This window comes from Pipra filicauda, unplaced genomic scaffold, assembly GCF_003945595.2.
Source record: "Pipra filicauda isolate LSUMZ 115617 unplaced genomic scaffold, ASM394559v2 scaffold9_size5747161_pilon, whole genome shotgun sequence".
Lineage (NCBI taxonomy): Eukaryota > Metazoa > Chordata > Aves > Passeriformes > Pipridae > Pipra > Pipra filicauda.
In genome coordinates, this window is record NW_024105198.1 from 1,201,478 (window position 1) to 1,225,149 (window position 23,672).

Sequence of the window (23,672 nt, forward strand, 5' to 3'; positions counted from 1 at the left end):
CCAGGCGCCAGCATCCATTTCACAATCGGTGGGGATCAGCGGCTTGAGGGAGGCAGAGCTTGCTTAACCTGACTCAGCACTGGGCTTTGGCCCTCCACTTCCCTTCCTGTCCTTTCCATAATGCCCCTTGCTGCTGTGACTGGCTGCCATCACCCTGCTGTCTGTCGCTGCCTTGAGCAAGGAGTTCTCTGGGTGCCTGTATCTCCCAGGGACCTAGGTGGGACATTGACTGGTGGATGAGCTGCCACCTTGACATAATCCCCAGCACGGTGTGCCACGGGCCAGAGCCATCTGCCCACTGCTGGTGGCTCTCCCCCTCCCTGGGACCTGCCCCACACAGTGGCAGAGATTTCCCCTCCCAGGAATGACAGTGAGAAGGGGGATACTGGTTCCTGCCTCATGTCTCCTGTGGGGTGGGGACCCTTCACAAACATGGCCACCCCACAGAGGCACAGAGCACCTGGTGGGCTGTGGAGAAGGTGTGGGGTCGTGCCTGTTGGGCAGCACATTTCTCTTCCACAGCAGTGGCAGTGTTGCCATCACTGCTGGCTCCCCAGAACCTGCACCAACCCACCCCTAGTGCTGTAAGTCCTCCCTCTGTGACAGGGAGCTGGGCGGCCCTGCAAAACTTCTGGCAGCTGGTGTGGGTGGGAAACAGGGTTATGAGGGGGCTCTGGAGAATGGCAGGGGTCAGCTGGGTGCTGGCTGCCATCACAGTGGGATGGGCAGGATAGATGCACCAGCTCAGCATCAGCCAGTGACTGCCTTGGGAATTTCCAGAGCGTCTGATCAGAATCAGGTACTCTCTGCTCACACCTGGATGAGATGTGGCCTGCAGAGCTCCCAGAAGAGCTCTGTCAGCAGCACAGACGACGGTCGTGGTGGGGACACCACAGCTGTGCCATGAATCAGGGCGGTTGTGTGAGGAATGGCTGCTCTGGCCCACCCAGCCTGCCATCAGCTGCACTGGGCTGGCTGTGGGGAACACAGATGCTCCCATCCATGGCTTGTGTTTGGAATAAGTAGGGACACACACTGCAGATCACCCCAGGGATGTGATATGTCTGGGAACCCACACCCAGTGGAGATCAGAAGCTGGTGTCTCAAATAAAGCAACCTGAAAAAGCCTCATGTATCTTCCAGGTTCCACATTGCTGTACATGGAGCCTTTGCTGTGGCCCTGGCAGTGATTACATTACAGCCCAAGCAGGAGATGCAATCACCCTTTGGCTTAATTGCATTCTGACAATAACCAGGCACAGAGGTGAGAAGAGGCTGCCTGGCAAGTGCTGGCCTGAAGAGAGGGATTGGAGCCATAAGCTTCTCAAAGGGGAACATCCCTGCCTGAGGCAGAGTAGCCTTCAGCCTGGGAGGACAAAACCTGCCACCTCAGGCCCTTCTCAAGACCACCTTCTTCAGCTCCAAGGCATCTCCATCTCTCCTGAGCACAGTGGCCAAGGACAGCTGGCTGCAGTCACTGGGCCACCACCCCAGGCACATGGAAGACCTTGATGGCAGAGAGAACAGAGCAGAGACATCATCTCAGACCCAAACAGCAGCTGGACTGTAGGCAGAGACCCACACACACTTGCTAAGGATCTGGCCCAGTCCCCCATATTCCAAGGCTGATACCCTTGGATAGGAGCAGACATCTGCACCCTCTGCCCATGGCCAGGCTGGGCCTGACCGGCTGAAGCACAAACAGTCCTCAGGGTCTACACCAGTGGATGCTCAGGATCACCCTGCCACCAGAAACAGGCTACCATGTCGTGGCACATTTGTCCAGTGACACAGGGTTAGATCAGAGGAAAAGCTGTGGGCACCAGAGCCCCCCTCTGCATAATTCTCAAAGAGGAAACACGGCAGAAATCTCTGCAGGTGACAGAGCAGCCTTCGCCAACCAGCCCTGGGCAGTTCTGGATGTTCTCCAGCCAGCCAGGAAGCAGCAAAGGGGCTGTGCTGAGCAAGAGCCCTGGGAGAGGACTGTGGGCAGGCAGGCAGATATGTCAGAGCCTGCCAAATTCTGGCATCTATTACTGTAAGGATGTCTTGACATTTATCTCATGGGGAAGGGAGACCAGACGCTCTTTCCTCACAGCACGATGCAAATCTGAAATGCATCACATCCTCCCCCAGCCACAGACGTTTCTGTGCAGGGGAAGGGCTGGACCAGCACGAAGCCCTCTGCCACTGGGCCACGAGGTGCCCTGCCTAATCTCCATCCCACAGAGAGCCCTGCTGCAGTGGGGGCTGCCTGGTCAAATCCTCCCAGACCCTGGGGATCTTATTCTCTTTCAGGGGTCAGCTGTTACATCTGCCTGGGCTGGGTGATCTGATGATGACACAGCTTTCTGGTGTCTCCAGGAAGACAAAACACATCCTGGCCATCTCTTTCTATTATAGCCCGAGCAGAGACTATTTTGCCATCCAAAATGTGTGAGGTGTTTCAGTGCTGAGCCCCAGCCAGATAAGCCACGGGCCATGGAAGTTTCTGCATCTGCCTCCTCTCGTGCTGGATGGAGAGCTCTTGTGTGCAGCCCCCACCTGAGCCAGACGTGGGGGATGTGTGCAGGTACTGCAGCTGTGCAGGTGGGCAGCATTCTCAGAGGAAGTTGCCAGCACATAAGAGAAACAGGCAGCAACATTTTGAAGAGAGCACCTGAGTGGGGACTATGGCTGATAGGGAGCAAAGCAAATTTGGGCAAGCACATATGTTACATATGTGTATATGTATTCATATATTTGTACATATGTATTCCCCATATGTAACCAAGAGAGAATGAAGACTTGGACTTCCTTTTTCTCTCTGTCAGATGTCTCTTGTCACATTTCTCCCTCCTACTATGTGTTCCATGATTAACTGCAGGGCTGTCTCTATCTGTTGCCTCCTACTCCACATTGCTACCAGCCTGTTTCCAGCCCATGAGTGCAAGAGAAGCCTGGTGCCAAGGTGTCCTGCCCCCGGGATGTGCTCAGGGAAGCACGTTTCAAAGCCATGCCCCACCTATCCCACTGGGTGTCCATGCTTCCCCTCTCCTCCTCCCAGGCCGCCTCAGTGCTGGGTAAGGATGCTACAAAGTGCTCTACAGGCACTTCTTGGTCAGCTGGGCAGGGGTAGGAGAGATGAGGCTCCAAGCAGCATCTTCCAGCCTAGTGGGCACATCTATTGGACCCGAATGCAGTCAGGCACCCTGTGATTTTTCTAGCCCCCTGACCTAGTCCATTATTTTCTCATCCTAATATGACTTTACAAGCTTTCCAGGGAACCTTGCAGACAAAGTCTGGGCCACAGGTTCCACCATGCACAGCTGCAAAACATGGTCCTCTTAGCTGTCTTTCTTCTGCTCCTGACTCCCCTTATCTACCGCCACCGCAAGCCTATTGTGTGATTTGGTACACTACTGATATAGAACTTGCTTAGCATCAGGAGCTAAGTTTAATGAAGATTTAGACCACAAGCTGTGGATTTCCACCCAGATATGCTGAACTTTTACCTAGTTAAGTAAAAGGAGGCTGCAGAGCTGGTTTGAGCTGGAGGATAAGGAAGCAAAGAAGACTGCCACCATTGTCAGCTGACACAACAACCTCTAGATTTCCAGGATCCCAGGGATGGTGTGAATAATCCTTTCAATGATTAACTTAAAGAATATTCCAGCAGAATTAACTTCCCATCCCCAAATAAATCTCTGACTTCACCCAGACTCGGACATCAGTAAGACTTATTAGTGAGAGCACAAATTTTGAAGCAGCCTTTCCCACTGTGCATAGCTCACAAATGCAGGGATTTGCTATCTGACCCATGCAAGGGCAGGGATTTGCCATCCGAGCCATTCAAGTCTCAGGTGCACAAATAGGTGGAAGACCCAGAACAGTGCAAGGAGAATAGGGCTGTCCTTTCTGCAGCACAGAGAAATCCCCTGCACACTGGCAGAGCCCAGGGATGACCGTCGGTTTGGGAGAGCCAGGTATGCACCAGTGCTCCTTTGGAGAGGTGCTGCCCATGCCGTGCCTCTGCTCTGGCCGTGCGAAGAACAAAGCCTTTCCCAGCCCCAGCCTCCCGCCCTGGTTTTGGGGAGAGGGGCGCTGCCACCTCCTCCCCAGCAGGATCCCACCAGCGTCCAGACTTGTCAGCACCCCCGGGGCAGGCTGAGAGCCCTGCGAGTGCTTGGGCACGACCAGGGGCTGACCCGGGCCGGGGGCGGGCACGGCACGAACGCGATGGGGGGACACTTCCACGGGGGAAAAGCCCGCGGGCGGGCAGCGAGGCGGGGCCGGGCGGCAGCCGGGGGTGCGGGCATACCGTGCCGCGACCCTGCCAGCGCCGGCCCCGAGCCCCCGCTCCCGCGCCCGGCCCGCCCCCGGCCCCGCCCGCCCGCCGGCCCCCGCCGCACACGGGCGGAGCTGCGGGCGGCCCTGCTGGAGCCGCGGCCGGGCCGGGCCGCTCCGTTCCGCCGTGCCGGGGCCAGCGGGACCGGCCGCCGCGATGACTCTCAAGTCGGGGCGCAGCGCCGGCGGCGGCAGCAGCAGCATGAGGACGGCGCTGTCCGATCTCTACCTGGAGCACCTCCTGCAGAACCGGCCCAAGCCCGAGGTGAGCGGCCCGATGCGCCCCCGGCACCCCGCGCCTCTGCCTCCCGCCGCCCCCATCCCCGCGCAGGGACCCCCGGCGCTCCCCCCTTCCCTGCGGGCCCTTAGCCCAGCACCCCGCGCCCAGCTCAGGCCCGGCGGGGATCCCCCGGGGGTCCCGCGCCTCCCCGTCCCTCTCGCACACGCGTGGCCCCAAAGGCAGAGACCCCGCCGTGGGTATCCAGGTGCGTGCCCTGCGTGTGGCGTTGGTGGTCCCCAGCACCCCAGGAGCGGGGACGCTCGCTGGGGGACGCGGGGTGACACGGGGAATGGTCAGCCGGCGTGGCCGGCACAGCGTAGCCAGGCAGGGAAGAAGGAGCCGGGTACAGGGGAGGAAGGCTCCAGCATCCTGCCACGGAAGAGATTGTGCTTGTTTTGCTGCAAAGTTGTAGCTGGTCTGAACTGGAACTGCCTGTCACATGAGCTGATTCAGCTGCTCAGAAACCTCCAGGTCCACAGCACGGGCTGGAGGAGGGTGGTGGGTCTCTGCCCCAGAGAAGAAGGATGCAATCAGCCTTTCTCACACCTACCCCGGCCAGGGAGTGAGCCGGTGGTCGCATGCACCCCACCTCCAACAGAAGGAGAGCAGACTGCAACAGCCGTCTTGGTTCTGCTGGGAGGGCTCTTTCCTCAGCTGGTGTCATTTGGGGTAGCTTGGGTGCAGCCAGGAGAAGGTCAACAGTTCCCGGTGCTAAACAGCTGGTGCTTTCTCCCAGCTTTGAGCAGACATCTCTGTTGGAACCATGGCATAATGTGCCTGGGCTGAGGTTTCCTTGCAACTGTGGGGAGCCTCTGAGAGCAGGGAGGAAATTTCCCCGAAGTGCTGTCCTTGGCCCATCCTGTTGGACACTAAAGCATGCAAAAGAGGCTTGTCAGGTCTGTCTCACACCAATGGCTTGTCTGCTTTCTATGGTTCAACCTTGGCCAGGGTGCTTTGAAAAAAAAATAGGAAAAAGAATTTAAAGCAAAGTGTCTGGACCAGGCAGCTGCTGAGAGGAGCTCTCCCATCCCTCTGCCTGCAAGATCCAAGCAGAGGGCCTACCTGGCTGCAGGCAAAGCCAGGATAAATTGCCAATGGCAGCAGGGCATGGAAAATGTCAGAGCTGCCCTACAGCTCACTGGTGTTGCGGTGGGGATAAAGAGAGAGATGGTGAACTGAGATCTGCCTGAGGTCTCTTAAAAGGAGCTCCACAGGGCTGGCTCCCAACAGGGTACCATGTCCTGAGCTTGCCGGTCGCTCCCATGCTCCTCTCCATGTCGAGTGTGCGCAGAGACTGTGCTGGCCCACTGTGGCTGAGGGCCCTCTGTGGGACACCAAGATATTGCCCAGCAGCAGCTCTTGGGAAGGGTGCTGGAGTCAAACAGGGTGACCGGAAGGTTTCTCTTCTCCATTTTCTCTGATAGAGCCACGTGCTGGGAAGTGCCGCCCTGTGTTTCTCGTGTGGTGGCAGGGCATGCAAAACATGGCAAGTGGAAGCCATGGTATTGCTAGGAAACAAGCCAAAGCCTCTTCTCTTGAGCCTCACCTGCCTGCATGTCTTTTCCTTATCTCCTGATTGGCAAATACACACTTACCAAAAAGGTGTGGACTTTATTCCCAGCTGTGTCCCTGGTTGGCAGGGTGATCTTGGGCTTTTCCCCTTATCATCCGTGACTCAGTTCCCCAGCTGTAAAATGGACAGCAAATGTGACCTTTGGGAATCTGGTGGAGAAAAGAAGGGTACTTGTAGAGAATGCTGAGCTTGAGGGTGCAGAGGGAACACTGCACTTTCCTCTGGGCAGCAGTTCCAACAAGCACCAACTCCAAAGCAGACTGAGGCCACAGTCCTCAGAGACCAAATCCTGAATTAACCACAGGTAAAACTCGCTTGGAAGCTGAGCTAAACTTCTGCCTATGAGCAGTGAAGTGGGGAGGGCTGGTTCCAACTTCTTTATCTCAAATGTGTTTTGTCAGGTTGCTGTCTGTAACAGCTACAGGGGAAAAGCTGTTTTGCAGGGCTTGTTCAGGAAGGTGGGGATGGAGTGGCTGGGCAGCTCCTCCTTCTGTCAGTGTTGTGGTTTCACTGACTGTCTCTTGGAGGTGACCGGTTTCACAAACACATCTGGAAGGCTGTCTCAGCCTTTCTGGTGAGAAGATGGTGCCTCAGCAAAATTTACTGTGCTTCCTTGAAAATCTGGCCCACCTCCATTGCAGCACTCTGTGATTTGGAGTCAGTGTGAGGGCATGCAGAGCTGGCACCTTCTGGCTGCCATGACTGTTTTGTATCCCTCTTATTTCTCTATTCCCCTTCCTACAGAGACCTGTTGGTGTTGCCAGACCTTTTCCCAGTGTCAGCAATTTAATCTTGTTTGGTTTAAATGTTTGTTAGTTTGATTTATTTTTTTTTAACCTCAGTCATATTACTAGAGGGGGTTTTAGATGAAGTTGCTCCTGTGGTTGTGCTGGCAGACCTGAGAAGTCAGTAGCTCCTGGCAGAATCAATTACTTCTAAATGTCCACGTGGCTGTTGCTCCCCAGCCTGCTGGAGTAGCCCTAAAGCAACTCAATTTTTTTGCTACTTTGCTTTTTTTTACCCATTGCTGTGGTTTTTTTAAGCTGTGCTGAGACTGAGATGCACACATCTGCTGGGTGGTGGGGAGGCAAGGCTGGAGCACTGGAGGATGGGAGGAGAGATTGCTGGGTCAGGACATCTTTGCACCAAGCAGTGCCCCAACCTCCCTGCACGCATCCAGAGTGATTATAATGTGAGGGGTGATGATGGATGGAGGGAGCTGGGATTTTGTTGCTCACTGTGGACAGCAGAGCGTGTCTCCCTGCCAGCCAGGAGGGCAGTCCCAGAGAAACCTGGCTCCAGGCATCCTTCTTGCATCCCAGCTGCTCTGCTTTGAGGCCCTACTTGGCAAAGTCAGCATTACTTTTCCTTCACGTACTTTCCAGGCAGCCCTGTTATTCCAAGGCTACCTGGTACCAAGTCTCTTGGTTAGAGCAGCAAGGAGAGCCCAGGAACCAAACCTCTGAACGTGCCCTTTGCACTACAGTGCTGCTTTCCCCAAGTGCTGCTTCAGCCTCCTGCAAACAAGCTGCCCAGTTAATGTTTGATTTGCCCATGGTGTGCAGCCTGGTGGAACCAGTGCAGCAGCAGGAGCAACCCTGGCAGACAGTGCTGACCCCACTGGGGGACAGGATGCCAAGCCCTGGGGTCCTCACCGTGTTCCTTGTTGGTAAAGGCTGCCCAAGGAACTGGAGCACTTCCCTCCACCTTGAGACAGAGGACAGAAATACAGGGTCTTAAAGAAAATGCAGGCAGGGAGCTGGGGTGCACTTTTTTGACCCACAGAGCTGGTGGCTCCTCTGTGCATTGCCACCCGGAGCAGGATTTGTGCAGGGTGCCAGCTGCAAGGCACACCTAGGGCTGCTGGGTGCTGGGCTGCCCAGCACCCCTATTGCACAGCCCAGCCCCCCAACATCCTTGCCCCAGGTCTGCCCCAGGGCTGGCCCAGCAGTGACTGAGCCCAGGGCTGTGGCCGCAGAGCCGGCTCTGAGCAGCACCCACGGATGTTTCCTGTGGAGCAATGCACAAGTAGCAGAGTCTGGCCGGCCACCAGCGTCACTCAAAAGGCTCTTGAGGCCACAGACCATGCTGGGCCAAGTCAGCCAAGAGCGTGGCAGCTGCCAGGAGAGTGCAGGGTTGGAGATCCAGCCAACCAGCTCATGTGCAGGGAGCATGAGAGCCACACACGTCTCCTGATTCTGTTTGCTGAGTGCCCAGTGTCAGGGCTGGAATCTGCCACTCTGTGGGTCCTCGTTGTCCTCATCAATCAGGCATTTCCCCATCCACTGGCTGCCCCATGTCATCAGCAGAAGCCCATACCACCCCAGCATGGTTCTGGGGCAGAGAGAGTGGCTGGAGGACCTTTTTGAGTTCAGAGTTGCCATCAGGTGACTGGTGACCATCCCCAGGCACAGCAGCGAGTCTCTGGTGACAAGGCTTGTTCTCAGGGAGTCACTAGGGTGACACTGGTGCTGTGTCAGCATCGAGGACTGAGTGTTTTCTCCAACTCTCAGCAAAAAGCAAAGGTCGGGGCCAGGAGGCTCAGCTGACTGGGGTGGTGGGGATGGGAACTCCCAGTGCTGGTGGCAGACTGTGCTGTGTCCTGGGTCATTTGGCTCTGCTGAGCCTAGAGGTTTGGAAACAGGAATTGCATGGTCTAAGACTTTCCCAAGGCATGACCAAGATAAGTGTGATCTGTGCTGACTCCAAACACCTCATGGGCACTTTGGCCTTGGGTAGGGTCAGAGAAGGTCCTCGTCCTCCTGTTCCTCCTTGCACATGCTGGCTTGACAGAGGTGGGACAGCTGGCAGAGAGCTGAGGGACAGCTCTAGGCACTCACTGCTGGATCTGTTCCTCTGCCCTTCAAATGGTATGGTAGCAGTGTGCCCTGCTAGGGCTGGCGAGCCTGTCTGGAGGGCTGCAAGTTGCTCTTCCTTCCACCCTGTGAGTCCTTGGCCTGGGTGCTGCTCTGGGCTGGGATTTAGCCTTCTTCTCCATGTTTAAGCCACTGGCAGCAGGAGCTCATGTGGTTGTCTTTTTCCTCTGAGTGGGAGGTTGGTTGGCACTGTTAGGAGTTGGCTTAAAAATAAATTACGTGTCTTCCCTATTGCTTCATCAAGGGCACACAGCTCCCTGAGCCCTTCCCATCCTGACCCAGCCCCACCAGTACCCTTTCATGGAGACTGTGACAGTGACTGTGCCTCCGTGCTGGTCCATCCATCTCTGCCAGCATCTCTCCCACTGTTCTGACTCTGCTGCACCTTCCTTTGGCTCCTTCCCTGCTTTCTGCCATTGCACAGAGCTGGATCATTGCCTCAGCCCAGCAGAATTCCAGCACATCCGTACCAAAGCTAATTTTGTTGTGGTTTAGTGCCGTGGCTGCAGCCCAGCAGCAGCTGCTCTTCACCTTGGTTACATCCACACGAACCTTCCCATGGCCTGACCAGATCTGTCTCCCCCCTTGGCAGGATGGGGCTGCAGCTTCTCCTCCACTCCAGGCTGGGTGTCTGTGGTGGGACAGAGTGAGCTGGGGCAGTGGGGTCAGGCTGCCATTCCCCAGCTCCTGGCATGGAGCCTCTGGCCTTGATGCTTGGTTGGCAAGTCAGGATGTGGTGGGCGAGGTGTTGGCTCTGCCTGGCTGGGCATGGCAGGCTATGGTGCTGATGCAGGACTGAAGCCAGTGAGGACCTTGCTGGGTGTCCCTGCAGGTTTGCTGGCCGTGGCTCCCAGCTCGGGCACTGCTGGAAGGGGGGTGCAGGCTGCAAACTGGGCAGCAAGGCCAGCCAGGAGGGTTCCTTGTTTTACATTGTGGGTGTAAAACACCCACACTGCTGATGTGGGAATTTGAGCGTGCTGACGGAGTGGGGAGAAGCTGCAGATGGGTTTTGCTGGGCCAGCGCTGATTTGGGAGAGGCTTGAGGGAAGTCCACTGCACTTGGGGCCAAACAGGGACATCTGTGAGCTGTGCAGAGACTTTGCTCAGCATGCCTAAGGGATTGAACAGGACTGACTGCCTCAGGCTTTCTCAGGCTGGGAGAGAGAAGCTCACTTGGCAGGATCCCTGCTGCATGGCAGGGTGGGTTTGGAGTTCTCTGCCTGGGACCCTGTGCACTCTCCACCTGCCTTGGTGCCAGCACCTGCTGGAAACCAAGAACAGAGGTTTCCTTATGACTGAAAGCCCCTGCTTAGCTTCCCTGTGCAAACCAGCATGAAAGGACCTGTAGCTGGGAGTTGGGAAGGGAAATGGGATGTTTCTGGCTGCCTTCAGTGCCTGAGTGTGTATGTGGCTCTGCACCATGTTGGTTGCCCATTGATGTAGGTGAGGAAAGGTTGAACTTGTGAACTGAGCAGGAGCAAAGCCTGGCTCCAGTTCTCAGGGGTGAGTCCCAAACTGCTCTGTTCACTTGGGGAAGCTGTCCTGGGCTTTATGCTCTGCAACAAGCTGCTTGTGGGCCAAGTACTGCTGCGACACAAGGAATGTTTGTGACTCGTTGCTTCAGAAGATGATCAGCTGTGGACTCTCCTGGCTTCTGCTACCTGTAGCTTTTCCAAAGTTTTCTTACCTCCTGCCTTTCCCAAGCTGGAAAACTGCAGATTAAGCCCACATCCGCATCTTCAAGGGTGAAGCTCTTCTGCTCTTTTTCTTTTCTCGCTCTTCCTGTCCTCTCCTCCAGCCCATTCATCTCCTCCCCTGTGCCCCACGTGTGCCACAGGCACCCGAACACGGCTGAGCAGCTCAGCCCCACAGCAAGGATGCAGCATTCCCAGGCTGCACTCAGGTGGAGCCCCCTAAACCATGGTCTTTGTTTTGCCCCGACAGGCCATGACTCAGTCCCCAAACGCCATGACCGAGGACATTTATACCAACGGCTCAGCCCTGGGCAGCCCCTCCCACGGCAGCAGCCGCGAGGTGCGGAAGATACGCCTTGTCCAGTTCGAGAAGGTCACGGAGGAGCCCATGGTGAGAACTGGCAAGATTCCAAAGCTTGATGGCCCCCAGGGGGGTGGAGGGGCAGGTTGAGCTGTGCCAGGGGGTTGGCCTTGTGGGAAGCAGATCACTGGAGACCTCGGCCACGTGAAAAAGGTGCTGGACGCTGCCTCCGGCCTGGGGACCCGGAGTGAGCCCCGTCAGAGGATGGTGATGCTTGTGCCAAGAGGAGCTGCAGCAGCATGAGCTGGCCAAGCAGGGTCTTCCCCCAGCCACTGCGCAGCCCACCATGGACATGGGCCTGGAGAGGACTTTGCTGAGGGCTGGGGAGCTCTCCCCTGCACCGAGCAGTCATGGATTTTCCTGTCTTCCAGGGAATCACCCTGAAGCAAAACGACAAGCAGAGCTGCATGGTGGCCAGGATCTTCCACGGGGGAATGATTCACAGACAAGGTAATAAGGCCTTCGTAGAAGCAGTGCATGGGGTGCACGTCTGCAGGTGGTTTCTTTCCATGTAGCAATAAGGCAGGTCCTCAGCACTGCTGGCTTTCCCCTGTGTCATGGACATCTGTGCCTGTTCCTCCGCTAGGGATGTGTCAGGAACTCACTGATCTCTCTGCATGGTTGTCATGTTAATATGCTCGAGGTTTTGGGCATAAATAAGGGATTGGGGGAAGGGCTCTCCCAAAAAGGAACTAGAGACTGTCTGTCTCGTGATGGGATCACTGTAAGGAGAGATGGAAGCTCTTCCCATTCCTGAAGTGCACAGGTGGGATGGGCATGCTGTAGATTGGCTCTGCAGGCCAAAAGAAGGTGCCAAAAGAAATAAATAGGTGCTATTTTCTGGTTTTGGGTCTGGCCAAGGAGGAATGGAAATGAAATGTTCTCTGCTTAGAAAAGGCCTCTTTTCCAGTCTTGGATCCAAGTGGGAAGTCTGCGCATACTGCTGCCAAAGTATGACAGGAACCATTCCAGTAACACTCCTGGAGCCTGATTTATAGCAGTATATCTGAGGCTGTAATCTGCCTGGGTATATAAACTGAAAACACACACAGTCAGGAATGCTTGTGTTAAGGGCCCTGTGAGAAGGTTGTCATTGGCTTAGGTGAGGTACTTGGAGCTGGATTTGAGTAACTGAAGCAGGTGCTTTGACCAGTCTAAAACACTGAAGGACACATAGTGGAAAGCTACCTGATGACCTTCAGGCTGGCTAAGTGTGTGTCTTGGGTGGAGGGGGAAGAATTCATTCCCCTTGCCCCTTAGTCCCATGTGCTTGGGTGACATGTGTGGCTCCAGAAGCACTGGCCAGGCAAACGCTGCAGTGTCCTGGCCACAACTTGCCCAGGGGGTTGGAGGGCTGGTGGAGCTGTGCTGTTTGGGTTTGGTGAGCAGCTCTTGTCCCTTTTCTGCACTTTCATGTTTCTCACGTTGCTGACAGGCTCCCTTCACGTGGGTGATGAAATCATAGAAATCAATGGGCAGAGTGCGAGCAACCACTCAGTTGACCAGCTGCAGAAGATGCTGGTAGGTATTTGTGTTTGACAGGGCTGTTCCTGGGAAGGACCCCTTTGGCCTGCATGCTGTGAGCATTCACCCCCTCCTACATACCAGACCCAGCACACAGCTGCCTGCAGCTTTGTGATGTGGCAGAAACCACACTGCATGCAGCCTCGGTGGTGTCTGTGCTTGCTGCTTGTTTCTGGCCTTCTGAGAGCAGCAGCAGCCATTGTTGGCTGGGTCCTTGACGTGTGCTGATGTGTGGGGGGCTTGGAAAACCACCATGGAAGCCACCTCTGTTTGCCAAGGCTGGTGTGCAACTCCAGCCCAAGGCCTGGCTGCTCTTGCAGACCTGGGCCACACATGCATGTCATCTTGGTGCCATTTGCCTGCTGCTGAGGTCGTGGTGATCCTGCCAGGCCCTTGCTAGAGACAGCTTTGGACAGGGCCTCAGGCTTGCCTTGGGTTCACATGGGGGCCGTCCCGATCCATGCCCAACATGTGGGACCTGGTTGGAGGGAGGTGGTGGTGGTGCTGAGGACACCCACCAGCAGCCCAAGCAGGAGGCCTGGCCCTGCTGCAGTGCCACAGTCCTCTCCTGTCTGATGGCAGGATGTCCCTGCTCCAGACAGCGGGACCGAGGAGGAGTTTATCTTTTCCTCTCAAGAAGGGAGGTTGGCCCAGGAGGCCCCTCCAAGCCTCCACGTTTGATTATCTCCACGGGGCCTTGTAGGTCGTGACACATGTGAGGCAGCAATGCCTGCGGCAGACAAGAGAGTGCTGTGCCTTTAATGTCACCAGAAGGGCCAGAGCAAGAGGCCAGCACGGAGGGAACAGATGGAGGGGACCTGGTGGAACCAGCCTCTGTCCCAGGCTCCTCACTGGGGCAGCCAGGCCAGAACTGGTGCAGATCTCCGTGTTCATTCTGGTGGTGCTTAGCAGTGCCCACAGCCAGACCCTTGTGGAGGTGCTGGTGTCACTCCATGGGAATGGGATAAGTATGGCAAAGCTGTGCTGCCACAGCTCTTAGCCCAACCCCAGCAGAGCTGTTCCTAACCAGGCTGTGGTGTCCCCCAGCATCACAGCATGGCAGGGAGCACCCAGGAGCTTTGCCTTTGCAGGTCCTGGCACTCAGCACCTCCCTGCACAGGTTGGTGCTGTTGAGCTGTCTCCAGACACCACCACCTCCAACTCTTCTTTCTCCCCTTCCTTTGTTCACTAGAAAGAAACCAAGGGGATGGTCTCGTTAAAAGTCATTCCCAACCAACAAAGCCGCCTCCCTGCTCTCCAGGTAAGTGCAGCCTCCAGAGCTGTGGGCAGTGCTGGGACACAGGGTGGGGCAGGGTGGAACCAGTGCTGGGGAGGGAGCTGTGCAGAGCCACGGCTACCAGGACAAGGGGATGGCTGCCTTGTCAGCTTGAATGAGCTGCTGGAAGCTTAAGGGACGTATCCTGTGCTTACGTTGCTATGAAGGAGCAGATTTTGGCCCTGTGTGGGTGTATTTACCCGATGTGCATGTAGAAACACGGGCCTGGGATGCAGTGTGCAGTGTTTGGGGATGGGAGAGCAGCAGCACGTGCACACCAGGGAGCACGTGAGAGTCTCTTCCAAAGCCGTGACTGTTAGAGCTGTGTCCCTGTGACAGGGGGGACACAGCAGCCCCTCCAGGGGCAGCACCAGGCCCTGTGCTCCCTGCTACCACAGCCCCAGGAGGGTGTCGTGGGCCCGGATGCCTCCAGCAGGTCTGTGCACAGTGAGTGGGAGGCAGGAAGCAGTGGGGGGAAGGAAAGCAGCTCCTTGTGCCTGCTGAGCTGGGGGCTGTGCTGTGGTAGGGGACAGACAACTGCCTGGCTTTGGCTTTGAAGTCCTGCTGTGGCTGAAATAGAGTAGTGGGGAGGGCTGGGTCCTCTGCTGAGACTCCAGTGCATGGTAGCTGGGATGCTGTCCTGTCTCTGGGTGCAGGAGCCAACCCCAGTGCAGACCCCCTGGCATGGACAGGCAGGAGTGGGAGAGGAGTGTGAGCTGGATGGTGCTGGGATGGGCTGAGGGAGCCCATGTCATTCTTTACCCAGAGAAGCTGAAGTTTCTGAACGTGGTGGCAAGTAAAAATTGTTCCTTGCTCAGCCCATGCCATCCCCAGTCCAGCTCAACCAGCCTTGCACATGTGTTTATTAAACACTGGCCCCTGTGTTCCCTTCCCTGCTGTCCATCTGCCCTCCCTGGCCTGACCCAGCCAGCTCCAGTTGGCCAGGGCAACTCAGTGCCAGGGGAAAAGCTATTTCTGAGAAAAAGCACAGAGTTGCTGGCTCACCTGAAGGCTGGCCTGGCTCTGTCTATCTTGGGGTACCAGTGGGGAGCAGAGAGCTCCAGGCAGGTGCCTGGGCAGTCCTTGTGTGTTCGTGTGGATGAGCAGTTTCCTGGTGCCAGGGAGTGCTTGCAAAGTAAGCATCAGTCCTCATCTTGAGAGGAGATTCCACTCTTATTGTTTTCCATTGTGAGAGATCTCATGCCACAGCTTGATCCATATGCTCTCTCCTGGCAGTGAAAGGGAACCATTGTGTTGTGATGGTTCTGTGCCTCCAGAGACACTGCTGCAGGATGATATACTGTGGGAAATCGTTTTAGTGTGGAACAAGGACAGCATGGTCTACTCTACTCAGGGAGGAGGACTTTCCAGGCCTTGCCTGTGACATCTGAGGACAGGACTGGCATCACTCCATGGGATATCCTTTGCCCCCTTACTACGCGCTGCGTTTCTGGGATAAATAACTTGCTAGGGTTATGCTCAGGGTTCCCTAAACCCTGCCTTTCACTCCTCATCTGCCATACCCTGCCTGGCTTTTGCCCCAACCCTAGTCCTGAGACAGTCCTGATCTTCCTGGGTGTGCTGGCCAGAGACAAATTGCTGCTGCAGCAGCATTTCACTCAAGAAACAACTCATCCAGGCACCAAAGAGCAAGGGGCAATGCAGAACACACTGGGGACACGTGTGGTTTGCCCTTCTCGTGGGGTAGGTGACTCTCATCTATTCTGCTGCTCTCTGAGCCTGTTCTTCCCAAACAGCCTCCCTGGAAAACAGTGTCCATGTGTGAAAACCACATGCCATTTTTCTCCTGACCTTGCAAAGATGCTTGGAGGCAGCAAGAGCCCAGGGATGTCTGTCTGCCTGCTGGCTTCAGGGGGGCTTGAGGCCAGGGGAAGGCAGTGGGGTGGGGTGCCCCAATGGGAGTAGGAGCTGCAGGTTCGCTCCCAAAGAGCTGAGCAAGCAGAAGGGACAGGGAAAGTCTCACTTTCTCACACCTTCTTGGTCCCCAGGGCTTCCCTCAGGAGGGTGCATGGTGGCCTGGGAAGCAGCAACAGCTTGTTTCCAGTTGCAGCTGTGATGAATGTAACTTTGCAAGAGTAGCTGATGCTGAAGGGACTGGGACAGATCAAGGCAGGGATGGATTCAGCACTGCAGCTTTGTCTCCCTGAAAGCCTCATGGCACACAGGGAGTGCCCAGTTCTGGGAAAAGGCCAGCACAGAGCAGCTGGGGATTGAGCCATGGCCTTCCCAGGGGTCCCCAGGACATCATATTGCAGGGTGCACCATTGTGATGTCTCCTCTGTGCTTGCCCCTCTGCAGACCCCAGTTGTGCACCATGGCTCCTCTGCAGCTGGCTCAGCTCACCAGCACTGTGCAGCACCCGGGGCACTGCAGGGAGGCTCCATGGCAGGGTTTGAACACCAGCTGTGGACAGTAGGCCTGCCTAGAGCCCTGTCACTGCCTCCCAGTAGGGCCAAGATGCCATCCTTCTCCCTCCCTCATCCACCCCCAGCACATCTCACTGCAATTCTGTGCCCAAGAGCTTCCTTCAAAGCTTTGTGCTTCTCCTTTCTCTTCACCCAGCCTTGTGGGGCCTGGAAAGCAGCAGGGGCTGTGGTCCCTCCTGGAGCAGGGACCTTGTGCCTGGAGCCATCTCTGCAGTCACCGTTGGGGAGTGCAAGGTGGAGGCAGGAGCTGGACACGACCAAATTCAGGGCCATGCTGACTCTGGTCTGCTCTCTTTTTTGCAGATGTTCATGAGGGCACAGTTTGACTACGACCCCAAAAAAGACAACCTGATCCCCTGCAAGGAAGCAGGACTGAAGTTTCAGATCGGTGATGTGATTCAGATCATAAACAAGGATGACAGCAACTGGTGGCAGGGCCGGGTGGAGGGCTCCTGCACCGAGTCAGCAGGACTCATCCCTTCTCCAGAGCTGCAGGAGTGGTAGGTGCCTGGATTTGACCAGAGGGGCTGGATCTTGGAGTGGAGGTGGGAACAGTGACCGTGTGCTATCAGGAGTTTGACTGTGATGGGTAACACCAGTGTCACTGCTGGGACAAGGAGGCAGATGTCCCCTTCATCTGCTGCAGGGTGAGCCTTTGCCTGTCCCAGCAGCCGACCTGCTCCTCTAGCCTTTGCATGTCTGAGGGACAGTCCTACTGCTTCCCCAGGGCTGGGGTGACAGCTGGGCCGTGGTGGTGTCTCCTCTCTTGGCAGGCGCGTGGCGAGTGTCACCCAGCCCAGTCAGAGTGAATCCCCAAGCTGTAGCCCCTTTGGGAAGAAGAAGAAGTGCAAAGATAAATACCTGGCCAAGCACAGCTCAAGTAAGTGTGAGCAGGGCAATGGGCTCCATCCCCAGCCCTGGGGGATGGCATCACTACTGCCTCTGTCCTCTGTGGGAGTCAACCAAACAGCCCAGCTGTCTTGGCAGTGGAACCTCGGAAGGATACCCCACAGCTGTCAGCTTTTTTGAGTCCCTTCCTTAGTTTTCATGCCCCTCAGGTGGCCACAGCTGTGTCCCCATGTAGTCCATGAGGCCAGGGCTGGCTCAGCACCAAGCTCCCGTGCTCTCCTGTGTTTACAATCCCTGGCACTCCTGGCTTTGTGAGTCAGGCTCCTGGGCCTCAAACACCACAGCCTGCTGAACACAGGGCAGGCAGTGGCTGTGCTGCTGCTTAGCTGCCAAATTGTATCCCTGGTGGGGCAGGGAACTGACCCTGAGCCACCCGTGCAAATGCCCTGAGCTGGCAAGGGTGGGTGCCTGAGGACATGCTGGCTCCTAGCCCGGCCTGCAGCTCCAACCAGCCACAAACAAGGCTGTAAATCACCAAGATAAATAAAGCTTCCCCAGCAACAAGCTCCCTGTAGCATCCTGCTGCCTCTCCACCCCCCTCCCAGGTCCTGCTGTCCTGAGCAAAAGCAGCCCTGGCTTCTTCTTCAGCAGCTGCTGGTCCAGCTCCCCAGTGCCCACTCTGCCCCTCACATGGTGCTTGCTGTTGAGGCTGCTGCCTTTTCCCCAAGCAGCCAAACATGGGTGAGCTCCCAGCCCAATCCTGACCACTCTGTCCATTCTGCCCAAGGACCTGGCTTTGGTCTGACATGCACAAGGTCCTGTTTCTGTGGCCAACCCAGCTCTGACCATTCCATGCCTTGTTTCTCCTCCCTCCCAGTTTTTGACCAGCTGGATGTTGTTTCATATGAGGAGGTGGTGAGGCTGCCTGCCTTCAAGAGGAAGACTCTGGTGCTCATTGGTAGGTCTTGTCCCAGGCATCCTCTGCAGCACAGGGGCTGTGTGGTGGGTCGCAGGGGAACCAGGGGCTGGGGTAGCATGGCCCTTCAAAACCTAGTGAGGTCTGGGGAGCATTTCTTCTGCCTGCAGCTGACCTCCTCCATGCAGCATTGTGCATGGTCTGGCATCTGCACTGCAATGCTGAGGTGGAGTTAATTCAGGCGTTTGCAGCTCCTCCGCATCTTCATGGAAAATCTTTATTAAAAGCAGCTCTGGTCTGCACAGCTGCACTAAAGCAAGGACTCCCACTGAGCTCTTGGTGGTGGACTCCACAGGCATGGGCAGCCCACCATGTCCAGCTGTGCTGGCTGCTCAGTGGGCAGCAGCCCTGCCTCCAGCTGGGGCTGGAGGTGAGCATCCCCAGGGCAGGGAGAGACTCTTCCAGGGCTGGAAGACACCACAGACCAGCTTAGAAAGCACATCCTGGGCCCAGGCCAAGCTCTGCACCTTTCCTCAGAGCCAGAGCTATGGAGTCTGCTCTGAGCCTAGCTCGTGTCCATCTCTCTGTCCATCCAGGGGCCAGTGGCGTGGGCCGTAGCCACATCAAGAACGCTCTGCTCAGCAACAACCCAGACAAGTTCATGTATCCACCCCCATGTAAGTACCCAGGGCACAGCACAGGATGCATTTCCTCTCACCTCTTTGATCCAGGACCTTCTGACAGCAGATGGGAAGTGGGAGATGTTTCTCCAGCACCACCAAGCCCCTGAAGTCAGGGGCTCCCACACGGGGCACTGCAGGGCTGCTGCCACCCACTCTGCTGAGACACCTCAGTCAGTCTTCTCATCTCAGTGTCTGTCCTTGGGCTGGCTGAGTTCCATTCTTGTCCCAAGTAGTAAAAAGGGATTAGTACAGCCTACTCTTGAGGTATGCAGGGCCTCCATGCCTGCTCCACTCCCTAGTCCTTCTGGCGGCCAGCACTCACCTCTCCCTCCCTCCCCAGACACCACGCGCCCCCAGAAGAAGAATGAGGTGGATGGGAAGGACTACTACTTTGTCTCCACTGAGGAGATGACCCGGGACATCTCAGCCAATGAGTTCTTGGAGTTTGGAAGCTACCAGGGAAACATGTTTGGCACCAAGTTTGAAACAGTGCACAAGATCCACCAGCAGGACAAAGTTGCTATTTTGGACATTGAGCCCCAGGTAGGGAGCAGGGGAAGGGGTGGGCAGGACAGGGGCTGCCACAAATTGAACTCCCTTTGTGCTGGCTGTGACCGTCCCTGCCTTCCCTGGTGCACTGTCCACCTGCCCTTCCCAAAGGAAAAAGCCAGCGAGTCCTGGGGTGGCATTTCCCTTCCCAGAGAGGGCATTCACTGGCTGTGACACACACCTGGCTGTGACAGCAGGGCCACAGCCAGGCTGGTGTGGGCAGCATGAGGAGTGGGGGACAGCAGCCTTGGCTGTGCTTGCTCCCACCCTGGGGAAGGGCACGCCCTGGTAACTACACCCCTCTCTCCACAGACCCTCAAGATCGTGCGCACAGCAGAGCTCTCCCCGTTCATTGTCTTCATTGCCCCAACAGACAAGGCAGAGGAGGTGAGTGGCAGAGGGTGCCAAGGCTGTCCCCCTCCTGTCCCCCTCCAGCTGAGCTTACCAGCCTGTGGCAAGGGGGATGAGCCCGCTGCAGCAACCCAGGGCTCTCCCTGCTCCACATCAGATCCTTCCCGTCTGCTTAGATTTTGGTGGTCCAGGAGAACTCAGACCTGAGAAACAGGAATTCCTGCAGCCATAGACTCCCTGTCTCTGACTGACACTCCCCAGCAACCATCACCCTTACAGCATAATCAGCCTCTAACACTTAGTGGGGAGCACAGCCCAGCACGAGGGGCAGGGTGATTTATCCTCCCATCAGCTATGCAAATGGACACACAAACAAAGGCTGCTTTCATTCTTTGCCTCATTAAGATGCTGATCTCTTTAACGTTAGGATGAAAGCAACAATGATACCGCAGTTAACTCACTCAGCGCCAAGCATGAGGATGGAAGTCACAGGCTGCCACTTCCCAGGAAGCCCCTTAGATGCAGGGAGCAGTGCTGCCTACCCTGCCCAGCCTGGCAGGGAGGTGGGAAGTGATGGGACAATGGAAACCCAGAGCTGTGCTCCTCCTGGACTCACAGGCAGCCAAGGCCACCTATCCCTTCCTATTAAATTTGGGTTCCTAAAGCTTAAGGTACAGGTTGCAGGGAGGGTGTTTATGCATCCTTCAGAACGAGGATTGTGCAGGTATTTGGAGGCACATCAACTTGCAGAGGGTTGCACAGCCAGATGCAGCAGGAAGGGGGAAAGGTGGGAAAGTCTCAGAGCAGAGAGGGCCTGCTGCCCTCACCTCGTGCTGTCACCCACCGCTGCCTCCAGCCAGAGGAATTACATCCTGCTGCAGTAGGCAGGGCCAGCCCTGCTGCCAGGCACTATTTATAACCCTGCAGCTCGGCTCACTGTTACCAGAGGGATGCAGCAGCATTAATGTGACCCAGGAAAGCTCACATGACCAGGCAAACTGCTCATTGCTCTCCCCCCTCCACCCCCAAGAGCTGCCAGCTTCATCCATAACATAGAAAAAATTAATTTTCTAAGAATAGAAAAATATTTTCAGTAACTCTTTCAAGATGAAAGTAGCTAAGAAGTTATCTCCTTTTTTTTCCCCCCCTGGGGTAATTGTTAATTACATTTAAAGTTTGTCAGTGTTGAACTGAACACCTTCAAGACAGAAACCTGCTGTGCCTTCAGGGAAGGTGTGGTATTGCAAATCTTACATCTGTAATATGGTTTTAGTGCTGACCACTAAAGGTGTCAGTGCTGTGATTCATACCAAAGTGGCCTAACAGAAAAGGGAAAGACATTGACTTGGTCTGATTTAGGTCTATTAGTATCTGTTGAGGTCCTTTTAATCTATTAATAATAATTATGTACTAGATATAGTAACTAGTAATATAATCTAATATTATGTTTAGGTCTATTAATATCTGTCTAGGTCTGTTTAATATCTTAATGCATACAATTATATAATAGATATATCATAATTAATATTACAATCTAATAATATCTGTTTAGGTCTGTTAATATCTGCACACAGCAGAGCTCAGTGAGCACTGCACCCCAAGCTCTCCCCCTGCTCCCCAGGCACAGAAGCTGCCTGCCTTTCAAGATCCATTAGGGAAATATGTAGAAATTGCCTGGAATTCATTGTTGGGGGCAGAGCTGCCTGTAGGGGTACACTCCTGGGATGCCCCTACTATCCAGGCAGGAGGGGGCAGGCAGCTTTGCTTTTACTATCAAAATAAAGCACTAAAAAACAGCCAAAACCGGTAGAGAGAGGCTGGTAAAGCTCTGCCAGCTGGTGCTGTTCTGTTGAAAAGCCAGTGGGAAGGGAGCATCCTGCAGGGATTCTGCTTCCAGCACAGCCTGAGGGAGGCCTTGAGCTGGCTACACTGCCCAGCACAGCCCTGAGCACCCTGCTGCTCCTGAATTCTTCCTGGCAGCTGCCACAGAACTTTTTAAAGGTAAACAGGAGACCAAGCAGGTTTGGCCTCGCTCCAGCAGGTGACCTGATGCTCACAGCATTGCATGGGAGTTCAGCTAGAGAAACTCAGAGATCCTGGCCTGTCAGATGAGCTGAAACGATGCTCTTTGCTCTGGTACTTCCCAACTACAGTTCTTGTTTTGGTGGGAGTTTCCCAGTTGGGATGGGCTGTGAAATTCCTCTCCTGTTTCTTGCAGTCTGAGGCTCTGCAGCAGCTCCGGAAGGACTCGGAGAGCATCCGGAGCCGGTACGCACACTACTTCGACCTCTCCCTGGTCAACAACGGGGTGGAAGAAAGCCTCCAGCTGCTGCAGGAAGCCTTTGAGCAGGCCTGCAGCTCTCCACAGTGGGTGCCTGTCTCCTGGGTCTACTGAGAGGGCAACCAGCCCCATCCGCTTCCCATCAACCATCCTGCAGCCATGGGGAGAACCCTCCTCTGCTTCCCCCGGTCCACACACAGCCCAGCACAACTCCCTTCCTCTGCTGCTCCATGGACATCGTCTCAATTGGTTGACACACACACACACACAGAGGGTGCCCACATCTCCTCTTCTGGGGGAAGGAACGCAGGACAGGGGCTGCCTGGGGGACAGCCACCTCCCATGGCACTGCAGGGTAAGTCAGTGGCTACAGCAGAGCCCAGGGCACCCCGTTAGCTCAGAGCACAGCTCCCTGCCTCACCAGGCAAGGGAAAGCACAGTCCTGCTGTAGCACCCACCTGATCTTCTCTGCACCAGTCCCAAGGGAAGTGGCAGGACAGGGGCTTTCCAGGCAGATGTCTTCTGACATTGCAGGAGTGCACACAAACAACCCAGACCCCTGCCTGGTGTCCATGAGGCTTCAAGGAAGCCCCACAGCTTAGGAGACCTCACACAGACAACCTACAGCCAAGGGTTTCCTCTCACTAACAGGGAAGAGTAGAAAAAGGCAGGCATGGATTTGATGGATGTGGCATGGAGCACCCACCCCCAGGCAGGCCTCACCCTGTGTTCCAAGGCTGGGGTTTTCTGATTCACCCTGTGCAACCATAGGTGTAAAAACTCACTCTATTGAAATTCTCACCGTGCAGCTTGGATTGTTACAGCCTGGCCAGAGAAACTCAGCAGCATCTGAGCAAGTCCCACAGACCAAACCCCAGAGGGACTGTTCAATGGGTAAATTACATCCAGCCACAAGTATCTGTTGCATGCAGTAGAAAAGTCTCTACAAAGATCATCCAGGCATGTTTTCCAGTCTAGGGTGTCTCGCACTCTGTATGCAAACATGAAAGCCATCCTCACCACGGGGTTCCTCCTGCAGGAGTGCACTGATGCACAACCCCCCCCCCCACGTCTGGGAAGTATCACTGTGCCTCCTGGGCAAACCACAGCCATCATGTAGGTGAAAATCTCATTTGTGTGTTCAGCTATAGGGGCAAGGGGAAGGTGGTTAAAAAGTCTTGTGCAATTTTTTTTTTTTTAAGAATGCCAAAAATAAAATCTATGTGCAATAGGGACCTTCGTTCTGATCCACTGCAGGGAAACAATGAGCAGCAATAAATGTGCGCTGAAACATTGCCATGGCTGGTGTTTTACCTCTTAGGCTGGGCACCTGCTCATGGCTGGTGCTCTGTTCCCACCTCCCTGACCCTAAAACACACTCAAGATGAGGCAGGCCAGGACCAAACAGTCCCTCCAGGCACCATGAGACCTCTCCAGCAGCTTCACAGCAGCACAGGCAAAGGAACGGAGAGAACACCCAGCTTCCAGGCACGTGCCCCAGGTGGCTTTTGCCAAAGTGGAGGGTGGCCCCATGGCACCTCCAAAGTCCTGAACAATGACAAGACCCCTGTAGAGATGGTCCACACCATCATAACCATTTCTCTGCACGTGGGAAGCTGCCTCCCCTCCCCATGAACAGACCACTGACCTCTTAAGAGGAGCCAGATGAGCGACAAAATAACACGG

The 23,672-nt window shown here is 55.6% G+C and overlaps 1 protein-coding gene across 1 annotated transcript; it reads left to right on the top strand.

The window, feature by feature from the left end:
- The first annotated feature begins 4,408 nt into the window (after positions 1 to 4,408).
- Positions 4,409 to 23,281, top strand: MPP1 (membrane palmitoylated protein 1). Its single transcript, XM_027725514.2, has 12 exons — positions 4,409 to 4,591; positions 11,000 to 11,140; positions 11,482 to 11,560; positions 12,546 to 12,631; positions 13,827 to 13,895; positions 16,661 to 16,857; positions 17,131 to 17,237; positions 18,084 to 18,164; positions 18,719 to 18,799; positions 19,146 to 19,348; positions 19,667 to 19,741; positions 21,924 to 23,281. Exons 1-12 carry the CDS (start codon positions 4,484 to 4,486, stop codon positions 22,098 to 22,100), a joined length of 1,404 nt encoding a protein of 467 aa, XP_027581315.1. The 5' UTR covers positions 4,409 to 4,483; the 3' UTR covers positions 22,101 to 23,281.
- Positions 23,282 to 23,672: the final 391 nt, after the last annotated feature.

Bases quoted from the DNA above. Each gene is read 5' to 3' on its own strand.
- MPP1 (XM_027725514.2), top strand. From the start codon at position 4,484: ATGACTCTCAAGTCGGGGCGCAGCGCCGGCGGCGGCAGCAGCAGCATG. The intron at 13,896-16,660 runs GTAAGTGCAGCC...TCTTTTTTGCAG, and splicing joins GCCGCCTCCCTGCTCTCCAG to ATGTTCATGAGGGCACAGTT. The intron at 19,742-21,923 runs GTGAGTGGCAGA...TGTTTCTTGCAG, and splicing joins CAACAGACAAGGCAGAGGAG to TCTGAGGCTCTGCAGCAGCT.